This window comes from Halichoeres trimaculatus, unplaced genomic scaffold, assembly GCF_033239565.1.
Source record: "Halichoeres trimaculatus isolate MK-OKI-2021-1 unplaced genomic scaffold, fHalTri1.1 fHalTri1_scaffold_15, whole genome shotgun sequence".
NCBI classification, from domain to species: Eukaryota; Metazoa; Chordata; class Actinopteri; order Labriformes; family Labridae; genus Halichoeres; species Halichoeres trimaculatus.
The window spans coordinates 20,266,939-20,285,148 of NW_027437193.1; the positions used below are offsets into that span (position 1 = coordinate 20,266,939).

At 41.6% G+C, this 18,210-nt stretch overlaps 1 protein-coding gene across 1 annotated transcript in view; it reads left to right on the forward strand.

The window, feature by feature from the left end:
* Positions 1–1,802: 1,802 nt before the first annotated feature.
* gpr158b (G protein-coupled receptor 158b) overlaps positions 1,803–18,210 on the forward strand; it is a 122,300-nt gene continuing 105,892 nt past the window's right edge. Inside the window, exon 1 of the mRNA XM_074689386.1 lies at positions 1,803–3,176. Within this exon, the coding sequence (XP_074545487.1) occupies positions 2,314–3,176 (863 nt within the window). The 5' untranslated portion in view covers positions 1,803–2,313. The remainder of the gene's footprint in view (positions 3,177–18,210) is intronic.

The following is an 18,210-nucleotide window of genomic DNA, read 5'->3' on the forward strand; positions in this document are numbered from 1 at the left end:
TAGCCAACAGGGCGGCACCTGTTGGTTTGTAGTGTTTTTAGTTGATTCTGCTTGTCTCAAAGTGTTCCCAATTGTAAAAAAAAAAAAAACAGGTCAAAAACTTAAATTGCAATAAGAAGTAAAGTCTAAAGTCTACACCATAGACTGTAAAAAAAATTGACGTCCACTTGTTCGGCTCTAAGTGAGGTCTCCGCAAAAACTGCTCCCCCTGGTGGCTGGCTGCAATATAGGTTAAAAAATCTGGCTTTCCCGTCATTCCAGATGGACTGTGGTCAGACTTTAAAAAATTAATACACCTAGTAGAAATTTTTCTCATGTCCGATTGTTGTGGTGATTTGAAGATATTATTTGGCTGTCTTGTGTCTAAGTCCTCTTTTTTCTGAAAAGTTTCGTTTTTCATTAGTTATATGAAGTTAAAAACGAGGCTCTACGTAACGTTTAACAATAATTGACAGATTCCTTTCTTGTGTATTTTTTTCAGGGATTGTAAAATATTTCGGGAGGTAAGGCCATGAAGTGATTAGACCAGCGATCTCAAACTCGTGCCATGGAGGGCCAAGAGGCTGCAGGTTTTCTTTCCAACCAATAACTCCACCAGCTGAATTCACTGATTACCTCACCTTCAAGCAGAGAGCAGGGACTAATTATTGAAATCAGCTGGTAGAGTTCTTGGTTGGAAAGAAAACCTGCAGCCTCTTGGCCCTCCATGGCACGAGTTTGAGATCCCTGGATTAGACTCTTGAAAGAAAAAAAAAAATTATTATTTTTGTCACCCAGCTCCACTCAGATTCTCCCAGAATCCCTCATCCGCTCTACTGCGCAGACTCTGGCTGCAAACTGCTACTATGTTGGTGCCTGTGACGGAGGAATTTTGGCTTCAAAACTGTACAATGATAAATGGCAGAACCACGCTGTCCACTCTATATACAGTCTATGGTCTACACCCATAGCTTCTTGATCCTGAATGTTACTACTCATTTTGCCATCATTCATTCATTCATTTATTCATTCATTCATTTTCTGTACCCCTTATCCTTTTTAGGGTTGCCGGTGGCTGGAGCTCATCCCAGCTGTTTTGGGCTGGAGACAGGGTACACCCTTGGCTGGTCGCCAGCCAATTGCAGGGCTGACACTAAGGGATTGACAAGCTTTCATGCACACAGTCACTCCTATGGACAAATTAAATTCACTAGTTAACTGATGATGAGCATATTTTTGGGCTGTGGGAGGAAACCAACCATTAAAAATGTGCTAACTCAACATAGAAAGGCTTATCTGTAAGAAGATCTTCTTGAGGAAAGAAAGAGAAAATACCCCCCAAAAGAAAGCCTTTTCAGTGATGCAAATAGCATAGATTATGTCCCAGGAAACGCAAGAGACAAGAGTTCCTTCTCTGAGGAAAGATAATGTGTCTAGAATTGGGCAACAAAGTCTGATGACAGCACCGCTGCTTCTGAACTTTTAAGAAAGAGATTCAGATAGGAGGATATTGTATAATGACTCTGAGGAAACAGCTGAGAAACCGGCCACTGTTTTGGGACTCAGGGTTTAAAAAGTCATATAAGGCTCTTGTTGTGGTGACTACTTCAGTGGTAGCTATAAGACACTGGAGCCTATGTGAGATGGCTGTGTCTGTTACTCCCCCTTCTATTGTTCTAAATTTAGATTCACTCTAACTGACAGGCCGAGATCCCTTTATCATCATCCTCATCATCACCCTCATCATCATCAACACCTCCCTCGCTTTCCTTCCCACAGGCGCTACTTTCAGCACCGGACAGCTCCTGTCTTTCCCACGCTCCGCCCACCTCCGGCTGACAGGCAGTGAGAAAGAGCCACACACGCTGCTGGGCGACACTTCAGGTGGCATATTCGGCTTTTTATTGGGAGGGACGGAACTCCAGGAACTATTTGCTCCTCTCCTCGTCATCCTGCTCCTTTCACATGGATTTCTCCGGTAAGGAGTGAGGAGAGCCCGTGCGCGCGCGGTTATAGCGTCGCTTCACGTGAATGGATGGGGAGGCAGTGTTGTTTTTCATGGGAATAAGGAGGCTGGAAGGGTGTGAGAAGCTGTTTGGATCACATAGCGCGCCTGTAAAACGGGAAAGAAGGCAACAAAACAAAAGAAAATGAGAAGTGGACAAGCTGAATCGTTTTTAGCGCGATCATGGGAATAACGTTCACAAGAGTCTGTGGCTTGTGCGTCTGAAACTGTCTTCATCGCCTGTGAAGCAGAAGGAAATAAAGCTTTGGCATGTTCGCCTCACTTCACAAAGTGTCCCCTGTTTCTTCTCTGTGCCTGTAAAGAGGGACATGATGGCTCTTCTGGTGGTCCCACTGCTCCTGCACGCGGGGCTTGTTTTTGGCTCTAACTACGGCTATGTGGAGTGGTCTGACAACGAGCGAGAGGAGAAGCACCCACCAGTCTTCAGCACACAAAACATCAACAGGGAGCCGCCCCACCACCCGACTTACTACCACCCTGTGCCGGCCACAGAGCGCACGGTGGTGGCGCACAAGATCGAGGAGGACCTGCCGCGGGTGGTGACAGCTTTCCTGCACACCGGGGACTCCTCTGCGCTCCGGCACGTCAACTGCTCCCGGAGATACGAGCTGAGCAGCCTGCGAGGCGGCCTGCACGTCGCCTCTCACTACTCCCTGCACAGCATCCTGGATACTGTAGCGCACGCGACAAACTTCCTAAATATGATCCTGCAGGCCAACAGGTCCCGCGAGCAAACCCTGCGCAGGGACATCCACTGGTACCACGCGCTGGTGCAGAGCATCTTGGAGGGGGATCCCAAAATCCACAGAGCTGTGGTCACCTTCCACGAGGACGCTCCGTCCCCTGGACCGCACGTTTTCCTCCAGGCAACCAGAACCGACAAAGAGGTGGTGCTGCAGGATTTATCCATCTCCGCGCACCGTCTTCTGAGAAGCAGGAGCCCGGAGTCTGAGTGGTTTAACGAGTTCAGGGACGGCAGGAGACCACACATGCATAGGAGACTCCCGGACGTAACGGGCTCCAAGAGTGGAGGCTATCTTCTGGAGAAAAACCAGATCAAGTGGTCTGCGCCGTACCTGGAGTGTGAGCACGGAGCGTTTGTGCCACACTGGCTACTTACCTTGTCTGCCGGCTTCTATGGACTGAAGAGCAACTCTGCTCCGGAGTTCAGGTGAGAGGAAGTGTGTCGGTGTGTGAGTTTTGAAAAGAGAAAGTTTGGAGTCAAGACTTTTCGTTTGTAAAAATGATGAAACAACCCAATTCAGTTTCGCGTTGCATGGGTAACATGAATTTTGGACGAATGGTGTACACTTGAAAAGGCAGCATAGGATGTTATGTAAGTCCAAGAAAGCATACAGTCAGTTTTTTCCACAAAGAATATGTATTAGAAGGATACTGGTATGATCAAAACTGGTATCAACATTACATAAAGACTTTGAAATAAATGAAAACAATGCAATTAAAACCACTTCAGTCCCTGTATCTGTCAACAAAAGGTGCTCATCTGATTGACAGTAATGTACAATGAAACTAAAATATGGATCTTGGTCAGCTGCAGCCTGGGTGTTGTAAACAGATGGTGTAAAAGAGGCTTCACAGACCCAGGTATAGACTCTTCTCATTTAAAATGCTCGCCTGTCAAAGCACAGCTGTGCATCCCTACTGCTGCATCCCTCCATCTAATGAACACTGCAGCCTTTACAGAGTGTCTGTGAGAGGATCCATACTGTATAAGCTGGCTTTGTTGTGTGAGTTTGAAATAGCTGTCCGGTGCATAAAATCACAGGAGCTCATATTTCAAGGCCAAGAGTGTCCCAAAAAAGATCAATTGGGTCATAAATAAACAATGAATGATCACTAACTGCATTCAGAGCCAGTGAGCTTCAGGTGCACTTAAGTTTTACATCCATCTATGTAGAGGTGCATCACTCAAAGATGTTTTCATGAGAGAACCTGACAAGAAAGGAGAGAACATTTGTCCTTCAGGCCAGAAAGCACACACATAAACTTCAGTGTTTAATAAAATCCTCAGGTGGAGCTCAAGACTAAATTGAATGTATATTTGTGACACTTAAATGAGAAGACACAAAATATCACTTAGTGGTTTACATTCAGTAGTGAGTTTCAGGAGTGGTGTTTGTCTTTAGAATTGGCTGGTATCCACCCTTTTGACGTGTCCCTGAACAAAGTGCTGCATCACTTCTTTCTTCATGAATAATTGGTCTCCGGTCACTGGACCTCTCAAGTCACTGTATGGACATTTTTGTGATCTATGTTATGCCTTGGCCACATAAATAAAAGTCACAGGTGCTGTGTTGTCACCCGTTAGTTATCCTCTGCTTTTTTTGAAGCCCTGACTTCAGTGTTTTTAGTCTCGATGTTTTTCACTTGGAACCAGGAACATCCATTTTTAGATGAAGGGCAGTTCAGGTTGTCACCGAGGAGTGAGTGGTTGACAAATCTTATCAAAGCGAAAGAGTCTATGCTTGTGGTGGACTTATAAAGTAAACAATGAGCATGTTGAGTACCACTTTGACAAAGAATGGATTTGGCTGGAGAAGTGTATCAGATTAAAAAGCACAGAGAGCTTGTGGGATAAATAAGCAGGTATATAACAAGAGGCTCATCTCATTCTTGATTTCCTGTGTGTTGACATAAATATTTAAGTCGTTTTACCTCCTTCCTCTGTGTTTTAAAGGGAAATAACAATATACGTCAAAGTCAATGAACTTAGAGGTCCCATATTATGCTCCTTTTCTGCAGTTTAATTTGGATCATTGATGTCTTCATGAAATGGTAGTAACATGTTTTGGTCCAAAAAGCCAATGAATCAAGAACAGCAGCATAGTTTCCAGGCTCTCATAGCCCCTCTGTTCAGAACGCTCTGATTTAGTGGGCGTGGCCTTCATATGTAAATGAGCCACCACTGATACCGCCCCGCTCTTCCACGTCACTGAGAGCGGTGCCACGAGCTCAGTGCACAATGTTAAGAAAACAGCGAAGCTTGTTTACCGTAACAATTACAGGCTAAAACAACAGGCTAACCGCAGCTAAAGTTAGCATCCTGAAGCTAACACAGAGACAGGGGGACACTGAGGAAAAGCTCTTACATCTGCTCCACAGCACACAGCATTTAAAATACTCACATTTCCAATCTGCTCTGGTGGACCAATCAGGTCAGACTTGCTCCTTATTGGTCAAAAAAGGGAATTGCTGACGTCGGCACGCCCTGGAGATTCCAAACAGCTCGTTTTAGGTCAAGATTTTATATTCACAAGCACTACGTAGTACAGGTTTGGTCATTAAATGTCAAATTTTGTGGGCTGGGAGGAAAGCCAAAGACCCACAAATTTCTCTAATAGACTTAATAAAGTGATTTTTGCATAATATGGGACCTTTAAACCACAATAATGAATTGTATCTGTGAGTTTCTGCTTTAGAAGAGTCTAGGGTGTTTTGCAGCTGACCTCACTTGTACGACTGTTCTCTGGTATACAAAAAGATGCAGGATGTGATGACAATACCATGGACACACTGGTTTTTCACATGCACCCATTACAGGGAGTATCTTGGCTTCATACTTAATGCTGAAAGGCTTTAATCCTTTCTTCAACTTGGGCAACATTCAAAATCATGGTCCTTTGCTTTATTTGTAATATTATGTATAGCTGTTGACATGCACTGGAAAAAAAAAAAATCAAAAGTGCTTTGAGTTCTTACATCAAGTGCAAGTTGACATATTGAGCTCAAATGCAGCTGTGCAAATTGGCCATGTAACTGAAAGCCCCAGAAAAAGTTGACGTGAGGTTAGGATTAGTTTGCCCAATTTCCCAAGTAATGCAGCTTGACACTCGGCAGTAGCACTTGTGATGTCAGCGGAGGGAGAGAAATGAAGAGGGAACAGAATGAAATGGTTGTTTAAGCTCAGAGCGTCACTTGTATTATTAAGGCTCACTCCTTAATGGAGTCAAAAGATTGGCAGAAACTCCACCGCTGGTTACAAGCTGCTTTACTTCTCTTCGTAATGGGAGTTGGGGTCTGCAGCTTTTCTGCTGCTTCTTCCACTCATCTCAGTCCTGTGATGATGTTTCCAAAAATAGAAAGTTGTTTGGCTCTGGTCAGAAAAGTATCAGCTAGTGGAGATGATGGGGTCACATCCACCATGTCTTCCACTTTTTACTTCAAAGAAGCCTCTTTCATATGTTTTCCCCTTTTTCACTATCCATGAAAACACATTTAAAACTCAGATGACACGGAGAGAAGCTGTTAGAGTTTTTAAATATATTCAAGATCAAATGATGTTGTCAGCTGAGTCGGAGGAATCACAAGTTAGGGGTAAAAGAGGCACTGACTTCAGTTTCAGCTAGACCATAATAGAAATGGTATTATCATCTCAGGAGACAGTACGTTAGCAGCTGGTGAAAAAAACAACTCTGTAATGTTTTGACATTGCAACAGTCTTGATTATTCAAAGATAAATCATCAAGTGATGCATCGCCCTTAAGACTGTAAGCCTCTGCTTCTGTAGGAAGAGTACAGACGGTTTGAGATCGGTGCACTGAGTAAAAGCAATAATTCTTTTTTTTTACACTGTAGAAAATGAATAAATTAAATACAAGATTATCAGCATTTTTATGGTGGAAGAGGAAAAACAAATAAACCTGAAAGAATCAGTTTATTTGGTTCATCTAAATCAGTAGTTGAACCACACTGCTGCTAAGAAGTCAATTTTTGATGAGTACACATGAACTGTCCACAGGTTAAAGTGACCTGAAAAATTATTTAAAGACATTTTAATTGATTAAAAAAGTCACTTTTAAATACTTACCTGTTCATATTCCACAATTTAAAATGAGATTATAAGCACAAGAATCTGTTATTTCTAAATGCTATTTCTCAGTATATGTGGTCAGACCGCAGGAGGAAGTAAAGCCATTCATGGTATGTAGATCAGAAGTCCCCTTAATGACACTACGCCGTCACATCTTGGATTTATTTTGTGGTAATGGTGGACTCTAGGGCAGGACAGGCAAAAAGGAAAGAAGAGCAGAATAAAGCAAAATGGGAGAGTGAAACACACAAGCTAAAACATGGGTTGGTAGATGACCACTGTTATGACATAAACTATGTTATAAACTGAGTTTCAAAAGTTTGTTGTCATGTTTCAAGAAATAGGGCTCATGTTTTGCATCCTTCAGAAAGTTGCCTTGTATCAAGAAAGGTAGAGTTCCAAAGAAGAGCTGCTTTACATTCATCTGCTTCCAAAATTAACACACATTTTGGCAAGAGTCATGTCCTTATGACAGTGGATGATAGCTCATGGAAAATGGAGTCTCTATCCTGAAGAACAACTAATGATTACAGCCAAAGGTGTCACTACAATCAGGTTGTCAGCACAGAACATTTTTACAGTGTTTATTTTAAATGACATTACACCTTCACAAATTCATAGGCCTAAGGATCATTGACTGTATAACAATGTGGATGACTCAAAATCTCTTGTGAGAAGTGAAGCCAAAATACTACCTCCACCTCCACCACACTTGAGGAGTCATTGAACGTAGATCACACCCTCCCACTATCCTAAAGTTTAAGGTCCCATATTATGCTCCATTTCTGCAGTTTAATATGGATCATTGATGTCTTCATGAAATGGTAGTAACATGTTTTGGTCCAAAAAGCCAATAAATCAAGCACAGCAGCATTGTTTCCAGGCTCTCATAGCCCCTCTGTTCAGAACGCTCTGATTTAGTGGGCGTGGCCTCCATATGTAAATGAGCCACCGCTGATACCGCCCTGCTCTTCCACGTCACTGAGAGCGGCGCCACGAGCTCAGTGCACAATGTTTGGCAAAAACAGCAAAGCTCGTTTACCGTAACATTACAGGCTAAAACAACAGACTAACTGCAGCTAAAGTTAGCATCCTGAAGCTAACTCAGAGACAGGGGGACACTGAGGAAAAGCTCTTACATCTGCTCCACAGCACACAACATTTAAAATACTCACATTTCCAGGGTCCGAGGTTTGTTGGCGTATGGTTGGTAATGTGCCTGGATTCAGGACCAGCCTATTCGCTAGCCCTCTGTTGCACTGTCCAAAGTTTGAAAAGCAGTCGGCCGTGAAGTGGCTAGCACACACATGCACAGTTTTACTGAGTATAGCTGGCACATTTCCTTGATAAATGAACTCGAGCCACTCAGTCTTGTCTTCTTCTGAGATGAGAAGCTTGTGCATGGAACTATGTGCCTGTTTACAGCCAAAAAGCAAAGCAGAGCAGTGGGGAGGAGAGGGGGCAGGGAGCGGGGTATCTGCTCTGGTGGACCAATCAGGCCAGACTTGCCCCTGATTGGTCAAAAAAGGGAATATGACGTCGGCACACCTTGGAAATTCCATACAGCTCGTTTTAGGTCAGGATTTTACATTCACAAGCACTACTAAGTACAGGGTTTGTCATTAAATATCACATTTTGTGGGCTGGGAGGAAAGCCAAAGACCCACAAATTTCACTAAAAGACTTAATAAAGTGATTTTTGCACAATATGGGACCTTTAAACAAAAAGCTGTGGTTATGAAATCTCTGGCAGCTGCTAGTGCAGGAGCCAAATCTTGGTGATGTTTTATTTCTCTTGAAGAAATATCTTAGATTCACACAATCAAGTACATGAGCACCACATTTATCAACCTGTATGGCACCAAGGAGGATATTATGCTGTGAGTAACCTGCTGGAGTAAAAAAGGACTCATGACTCATGTTCAATTTTAACAGTGTATACTGTAGTCAACCACCAGGGGAGCCCTAAAAAGTTTGGTTTCGCTCAGAGTTGCAGTTATGTTCTCCATAATTGTATCCAGTTCATTGTCACCATGGATTGCAACTTTGTTTTATCTAGCTTCATTCTTTAATGTTTTCAGAATTTTAACAAAGTACCTGTAAAGTGTAGACATTCCACACACGCTTCAGAGGCACTTTGGATTTAATCCTATAATGTTTGCATGCAAACAAGCTATACCAGGATATACATAATAAAAAAAACATCATGCATTAGCACGCTAATGTAAACATTGAGGTCAAAACACCTCTCCACAACAAGCCTCACAAAGCTGCTCGCATGGCTTAAGGCTCAACTCTTTTTTTCCTTGACATTAGTGTATTTCTAAAGCTGCAAGAGACGGAGCAGGGATGATAAATCACAACATCCACCTTGTGCTAAGGAACAAAGGACAGCTCATGATGAATGTGTCTAGAATTTGAAGAAGCTCTTTCATTACCATTTAACCTGAGATAAAAGCTTGCAGTTCCTTTGTTATCATTTCTTAGCAACAATAAAAGTGAGAAATCACTTTTCCTGGTTTGAGATTTTCAGTTTAGTTTGAATGCCACACCACACACCATAAGAAAAACTAAAGGCCGCGGTAAAAGATGGTCTTTTTCAGATTTTTGATGTTTTAATCTCAATGCTGTTGGTCTTAAATGCTAATAGTTCTCAAAGTGTGCCTTGGCTTAAAGTTCCAGACTTTATGTGACCACACTCTGGCCGCCCACAGAGAGGTTTCACATCCCAGATCTGTCAGATATCTCTGCTTTTACTGCTTTAGTCTCAGAGAAAGCCTTGACCTACACATGTATAATACGCTCACACATATACACTCTGTCAGTCTGAGATGTCAACGCTTCTGGCCCCTCTCTTTCTCCCTGGTTGTGTGTTTGAGCAGAGCCAGCAGCCAAATCCTCTTTCCATGGCTGTTTGTTCCACTTGCGAGCAGGCAGATGGAGGTGTCAGTCCCATCCACCAAACCACAGAGGAGAGAAAGATAAGAGACATACAGGAGTGTGTGTGTATGCTCAGCCTGTTTGATGGAGGGGTAATTTAGCTGGAGAGAGTGAAGCAAAGAATAGTTAGCATGTTGTATGTGTGTGTGACAAACAGCTTGTCTTGGTGTTGCACAGTAAAGTGGAAATGGTTCAAAAGAACTTGGCTCCTTTAGTTAAAGACACACGCAGTTTTCTTCTGGTAACTGAGCTACTATATTCCTCCTATTTCACACTCGAGTTCAAGAGTTTTGTCGCCATGACAATTTCATACTGCTGTTTTATAGGTTGCAAATGTTGATTACCACCAATTGTGAAATGATCAGCTAAAAAATCATACAAAACATGGTCAAATCTGAACTCTTTCAAAGTTTAAAACCCATAACTGTTAATCTCTTTGCTACAGCAAGACATCAGTAGCGGCTGCTGGTCAGTCAAGGAGGGGAAGCTCATTTTTTCTGACCTACATCATAAATTTGTTTATTTATTTAAACGTAAATTCTACCCTCCATTCCTTTTCAAGAAAATGACTGTGGCCCTGTCGTACCAACCAGGTGTTTTTTTCCAGGGATTTTACCAGTGTTCTCTCAACGCTCGTTGTTTTTAAGAAAGGTAAACTCGCTGGGGATAAAGCCTCCGGATCAGTCCAGAACAACTCAGAAGATGCTCCTGTGGAGAGTTATACTTCAAGATCTCTGACTGGCTCATTTCACTGTCAATCAAAAAGGGATTCGACCTCAGACAGATCATCCAATCATCATGCAGAAGCCTAGTGTCCAGGCCAGCCCACTGCCTCATAGACCCCCAGAGACGCTGAGTGTTCAATGGGCGGGACAAAGCCCAGCGTTTATCCAATGACCGTCCAGTTTCCACAGTGGAACAACCCACTCTACGCTTCCCTGCTGAAGTCAGAAGACGCCCAGCGTCCGACTGCGTTAAAGCGCTGAGACGCTGCAGGGATGAATGAGAAGGAGGTCGAGCCAGTTACCTGTGATAGGTAGCTGATTCTGAACAAAAGATGAAGGAATTCTAGCGCAGATTTTGTCAATGAAATGTACACACAGCAGTACATATCACCAATTTTTTTAGGAACATTTTGGGGGAAGCTGAGCTTCCCTAGCAGTCTTAGAGCAATCGCCACCGCTAGACATTCAGTAACTTATCAGAAAATATTCCCATCAACAAGCAAGTGATTGGAAGCTTGAGGCACTGTCACCAGGCAGGATTTTTCTCCTTGTATGCTATCTGTAACACAGAAAGGTGTAATGGTTGGGCAAACAGAGGTGGAATTGGGGGAAGAAGGTGCTGATATGAAGCATCAGATTCGTCAGGTCAGTGGTGTGTTTGCATGTCTGTGTGTAGAGACCTCACAGCTCCTGCTGCATGTCTAAATGCCATGTCTCCTGTGCTCCTGCGATACACGCACAGGGGCACCAGTATTAGACTGTTTTGTGGAGCTCTTTGTGGATACACCGGCATAGTGATGGCAGATTTGTGTTTTGCGCTGTTTCAGTCTTGAAGTGTGTAAGAGACTTAATTTAACTGTTAACACCCATTGACTGTAAAATATTACATTGTCTCTGTTACATCCATCCATCTGTTTGTGATACAGAGTTTTAAAGCACACTGTCAGTAGGAAACATATAAAAGGTTTGACTCAACCTAACATAGTTCAAGTTTGGACCAGGTAAAGAGTCGGGCCCAAGCCTGTTTGCAGACAGCTCCAGAGTGCCCATCTGTCAGTCAAGTCAGCCATGCCCTTTTATAGCCAAAACTTATTTATTTGAAAAAAAGGAGAAAAAAAAACTCCCATATAGTGTATACTGATGGAGATATAAGCTATTCAGACACAAGATGTATTTTTAAACTAGGTTGAAAACATGTTTTTTTAATGCTGTAAGAATCTCTATTTTTAGTTGCTGGTGTTTTATGTGGTTTCCAGTATTTCTGCAGTCAGCCTCAAGCGGACTCTCTAAGATCTGCAGTTTTAAGCAATTCTGCGGAGGCTTCATATGATCAGAGTTTTAGTTATACCCATAGACCATAGACCCACCCACAGACTGTATAAGAAATGGACATAGTCTCTGCAAAGTTGCCTGTCGGTTTCTGGAACAGAGTTGTAAGCAAATCGTCTGTGGGAGCCATATTGGAAATGGGGCAAGCTTCAAGCCTCCACATGAACAGCAACAGGGCGCCTGCCTATCAATCAGCTGAGCTCCTTCTCTGATTGGGTTAGAAAACAAAAAATCACTCCCCGCACAGTGTTTTCCTTGAAGATGTTTTTTGTAAACAGGCTGTAAACATTGCTCTCCTGCGTAATTCAGCTGATTTTAGGGTAGTCTGACTCAAAACTGATCTTTCTAAGTGACTACTAAATTTAGCTTTACCGTGCCACAGAAAGCCAATTTGTTAAGCACTATGCAAGACTAACGAGTATCCCTCCACAACCCAACTTCTGATTTTTTTATTTGAACCATCAAGAACAAAGATCAGGATTTACTAGATGTACGACAGAGAATAAGGGCCGCAGTTCATAAAAAGGACATTAAGATTTTGAGATTAAAGTTGTAATGTTACAAGAAAAAAGGTTCAGTTTAAGGAGAAAGAAGTCTTAATTGCAGGCTGTCTATACGTATAAACGCTGAAATATCACAAAGGAGGAGAGTGCTTTGATTGTACTTCTAACATCCAGTATCTTATCATTTTTGTGATTTACAGCAGTAAACACAGTGTTGCATTTTCATATGGGCATCTTGCCTAAAAATTCAGAAGAAAAAAGCTGCTATGTGAATATCATAAATTGCAATGGCATCCCTAGAAAGTGTTTCACTGTATTTACTTCCCAGCATGGTTCAGTGACGGCTCAGAGCTGCACAGGCCCAGACATCCTGTGTATGTCGAACTCAAACCGCTCCACGGTCCTGCTGGGATTTTTCTGGTGTAGGCAGAAAGAAAACAAAATGTTTTCAATGTCTGTCAACATGGCAGAGCAAAGAGCCTATCTTTAGATCTTTATTTTAAAACACAAAACAGTGGATACTACCAGCAGAACTGTTTGGCCACAGACGAATAGTTAATCAACTTAACAAATCATCGCCTGTAGGGACAAGTCTGTTGAGACGGCCAACTTTATATCACTCATTGTCAACAAATCCCAGAAAACACCCACACACAATGAATTAATCCTTCCAGCAAGTCTTCTTTGTTTAGCCAAAAACTGATATGTTTTATTCCCCTCAGACAGGGCTCCATTGTCTTCAGAAACTATTAAAAACACACTAATGAGTCACTCTGTAGCTTCAGGTCGAATGTCCCTTCATTATAATGAAGATGTGGACTAACAGGCTGTTGTTTGTTTTAAATCAATCCTAAACAGAGCGTCCTACTGCTGAGAATATTCACTAATAAAAGTCTACTGCTCTGGGGCTAAAACTCTCTTCATTGTAACACGTGTAAACAAAGTTTCTCTCACAATGCGTCCCCCACTGTGTACACTTCTACAGTTTCATTTAGCAGACGCTTCTGTCCAAAGTGACGTACAACACGGGCAAAATTTTTTCGGGAAATGCTGCAGCCACCACTGCCATGTAAAGAGCAAGCCAGCGTTTTTCAGTGGAAATGCTTACGTCATGCTTGGCTTCCTGCCATACAACGGTATAACACAGTGGCGAACCGTGGCCCCAGCCACTGGGCCTTCAGTAGGACCATGGGACCACAAATGGCAATAAACAATCAAAGAAATAAAAACAATTGCCAGAATCATGTGACATGGAAGTTCAGTACATTGATAGTTTTGCGGGATTACAAATTTATCATGTGCCTGAACACTGCAATACCTAACACAACTTTAAACAGTTAAAAAATTAAGATATAAAATTGAAAAAAATCAACTTAAAATCAATCACAATGCTCTCAATGGGCCTCATTCACGAACAGTGCGTACGCATAAATTTGTGCTTAAATCGTGCGTACCTTTAGTGATATACTGTATACTCTCCTGGTGTCTCCTCCTCATCCTCCTTAAAATAATGAACTCCATCTTTTTAGATCACGTTAAAAATAAAGACTTAAATAGAATACCAATACACCAATACACCAGATGATCGGCCTAACTGTACTTTGGTTGACAGCTACCAAAACCTGCTTTAGACAAGACAGTTATAGCGCCAACTACAGGCCTGACATGTTTACTACAGAGTTTTCACTACTTCACACACTACATCTAGTGTGCGAGAACCCTCATGTGAACCCAACTTATTTGACGGACACAATCATTTGTTTTACGGGTAGAGTCTGCATGATTTTCTCCCATAAAATAAATGTCAACTTTTACAGGAATAATCCGTATTAATATTCACTTCTGGGCCCCTGTATGTGAGCCAGTGTCTGCCTCGAACCCTCTCCTCTGTATGTATGTTGATGTTTTTGGTTGTGTCGGGCGTTATTGGGCGGAGAGTCAGCGTGATCACCTCAGCCAATGCGCCCAGTGCGCATGTGACTTTGCGTGTTGATTAGCGAGTGGAAGACGCTATCCCGAGCGGCTGGGCCATGATACCAGACGTAGCATAGAGCGGGAAAACAACCAAAGTGAACCATAATGTCAAACAGATAAAGCCTTTTTCTAAACGAGGGTGAAGCTTGACTTTCACTTGCTGTTCGGGGATCTAGAGAGCAGTTCAGGGCGAAGAGCGACGAGAGTTGGCTTTCTACTCAGCAGGTACGTGTCAAATAACCCAGTGATTAGCTTGAGATAACGTTCCAAGTCAGATGCTCGGCTCTCGAGTCTTTTCCACGTGGAAACGCGATGCTACAGGTGTTTGCTGGGCTGGTGAGTGTGTTCAGGTAGTCACGGTCGGAGGCTGTGGGTGTGCGCTGCCACTGGCAATGAGCAAAGGAGGAGAAGCCCAGTTTGACTTCGTGTTTTTTAACAACAACATTTCTGGGGATCCTACTTTTGGGCCGGTGATAGCCTACTTACTGCATTACTTCCTGTTACTATTTTGGCTCCAAAATAGACTTTGAATGTGCATTTAGAGTAAAATGAATTTAGCCTAATGTAAACTGTGCTACTTCTGTTATCCACTGTATGGAGTGACCAGGTGGTTGTGAGTGGTCATATGACTTTGGGCTGCACAAGTTGGGAAATCTGATTACGTAAATCAGATTAAAAAGGACCTGACTCTAGTTGATTTAACAATTTGATGTGATGCATCTGCGGACAGCTTTAATTCTTTGACTACAATATTTGAATCACATGTAGTAGTCTGTCAATCAGAGGTATGAGAAAATATATAGGTCTTGTTACACTCCAGCTGCAAAAGACTGAGACTGAGATGGCAAATATGCGGAATTTTAGGCAGAAGTGTTATCCACTATTTTCAAGAGTCTTTGAGAGGACTTGATAAAAAGAGTTGGTACGAAGCGAATATTTCTGTTAAGCTTTAAGTATAAATAGAGAAAACTCTCATACTGATGACTTTTTATGACCTGCAGAGTGAAATGTGAATATCAGTGACAAGATCAGGTATTTCTTTACACTGAACTGTAAGTGCCAGCATTCAGGTCAGATTGTCATGAATAAGGCTGAGTAAGTATCCTGCTCTCATCCTGAAGGGTCTTTGTCAGAGCTCTGTTGGTAAAATTTGACAGTGAGAAACAAGTTAGTGTCTGGAGCAGGATTAGCAAATAGACATTCACTTGGTGTTGGGGTATTGATTTAGATGGAGAAACATATATAGATATATAACTGTAGTTTTGCTTGACAAAGGAGTAAAATGACTCTGGATAATGGAAAAGGAACATGGTCTAAAGTGGGAAGTATTTGGCTTTCTCGTATTTTATATATAATGTAGAGTAACAATGCTGGAAATCCAGACTAAATCAGAATCAGAAACAGAATTGAGTTTTGTTGCCAAGTACATTTGCACATACAAGGAATTTTACTTGCTGTGTTGGTGCAACAATTAACAAGAATTTAATATAGAATTACTTGTTGTACACTCTGTGAAATAGAATAGAATATAGAGAAAGTTAAGATACAGAATATACAAACAGGGTGTCCGTGGGGTCTTAAAAAGTATTAAAAGTTGATAAATCAATTTTGGAAAATTAAGGCCCTGTGGTTTTATGAGGTATTAAGTATCATAGGTATTCAAGCTTTGACCCAAAAAATATCCATGAATATTTATTTTCCTCCTTGCAACTGTCCCCTGATTGGGACGTTAAACATTCAGCCGATAAAGTTCTAAAATAGAATAGAATAGAAAAGAATAGAGTTACTTTATTGATCCCAAACTGGAAAATTGTTGTGTTAACAGCAGAAATCGATGGAGTCTGTAGAAAAAAAAAAAATAAATAAAAAAGAATAAAATAAAAAAAAATACATAAAGACTCTAGTTACAATAAAATACACAATAAGGGTTGTGAGCGGTATAAACACCAGCTATAAATAATGTCATTTCTAGTTTCATAAAAAGAAATTAAATACAACATTAAAGCAAATCACACAATCTCCGGCACACGTCCTAAACTTTAAAAATGATTAAATAATTTCTCATTTTCTTCAGCAAGTTGGCCTTGAATAACTCCTGTTTCTTGTTGTGGGAGTGTGGATAAACCTGCCTTTAGTTTCATTTGTTCTTTCAAGCTTTATTTCTCCTTAGCTTACATCATTTCTGTAAAACTGTAAACTACAACTGTTAAAAAGTGGATGCCAACTATAACTGAAAGTTGCGATAAAGTCTCAAAACTTTTTTAAAGGTTTTGAAAAAGTCTTAAAAAGGTATTGAAATCAACTTCAGGATTTTAGCATATACCCTGACAAATATACAAAAAATATATAGAAAAATAAAATAAAATAAGAATATTTATAGAAAAAAGAAATAACCATAATGAGAAAAGCAGAGGATTCAAGGTGCAGTGTGGAGCTGTGCAACTTAAAGTTAAGTGGGCGTTAATTTAGCGCATAAGTCGACAGACAAACAGTCTCATGGGGAGAGTCTGGGTTATGTGGGAGGAGGAGGGAGGGCAGTGTTCATCAGGCTGACTGCAGAGGGGAAGAAACTGTTTTTGTGTCAAGCGGTTCTGGTCCTGATGGACCGCAGCCTCTTACCAGTGGGGGGACTCTCAAACAGTCTGTGTGCGGGGTGAGAGGGGTTGGCTACAATCTTGCCTACACGCCTCAGAGTCCTGGAGGTGTACAGGTCAGAGAGAGATGGCAGGTTTCATCCAATCACCTTCTCTGCAGAGCGGATGATGCGCTGCAGCCTGTGTTTGTCCTTTGCTGTAGCTGCAGCCAACCAGACTGTGATGGAGGGGGAGAGGGTGGACTCTCTGATGGCAGTGTAGAAGTGCACCATCACGGTCTTTGGCAGGTTGAACTTCTTCAGCTTCCATAGGAAGTACATCCTCTGCTGGGCTTTCTTGGTGAGGGAGGTGATGTTGAGTGTAAAAATTTTCTCACCAGTACTCATTCATATATTGTAGAAGTCCCTGATTCTATCTGTAAACGGCTCAAAACAGTCTGTTTTAAAAATACCAAGATATTGTCTCTAGGGCTGGGATGTTATGCTATTCTTGTGATTTGATTCTATTATGATTTTTGGGGTGCTGATTCAGTAAATTGCGATTCTTAGATATTTACAATTTTATACCAGACCATGTGAAAAAGTTAGATGATGATGATAATGTCTAGACCACATCAGCAGCCATATTTTCCCATAAAATGCCCATCACAGAGTCAGAGAGAAATATTTCACCCTCAGCTGGAGAATAGTGGTAACTTTTTTCCAATCCAATTTTTAAAGAAAGAATGAAATGAAGAATTTGAATTAAAAAAAAAGAAAAAGCTTTTTTTTTTTTTTAACAAAGAACCCTGTTTTGATATTCTCAAACAAAAAATCCTTAAAAATCGATTTTCAATTTTTTTTCCCACCCTATTCTTCACAATATCTTTACAAGACTTGCTTAAACGATGAAGTTGTCACATTAGGATCTCCTAACTGGTTTATGACATGTTGAAGGGACGGGCCTCCAACACCAAGGTCTTCCTCCTACAGGTGTCCAGGACAATGGCCAGTCATAAGGAAGGGGGTTTGTGGAGACAAAGAGATAGCAGATTAAACAAAGAATTTCAGACAGAGGCTGAAATAAGGGTTTTTCCAAACATCAGTGTGAGGGAAATTTTTATTTTTTAAGCTGTAAATGATGTAAGACAACACAGGGGTACCAGAAGGACAGTTTACAGGACCCCTCTTTCCTCTTTTCTGTCACAGTTTATAATTTTATACAGCCACAAATCAATACATCACCCCATCCCTCTGAATCCTGCTAAAGACATCTTGTACAAAGGAAAGCAAAGTATTAAAAAAGATCTGTAGATAACTTTGTTGCGAAC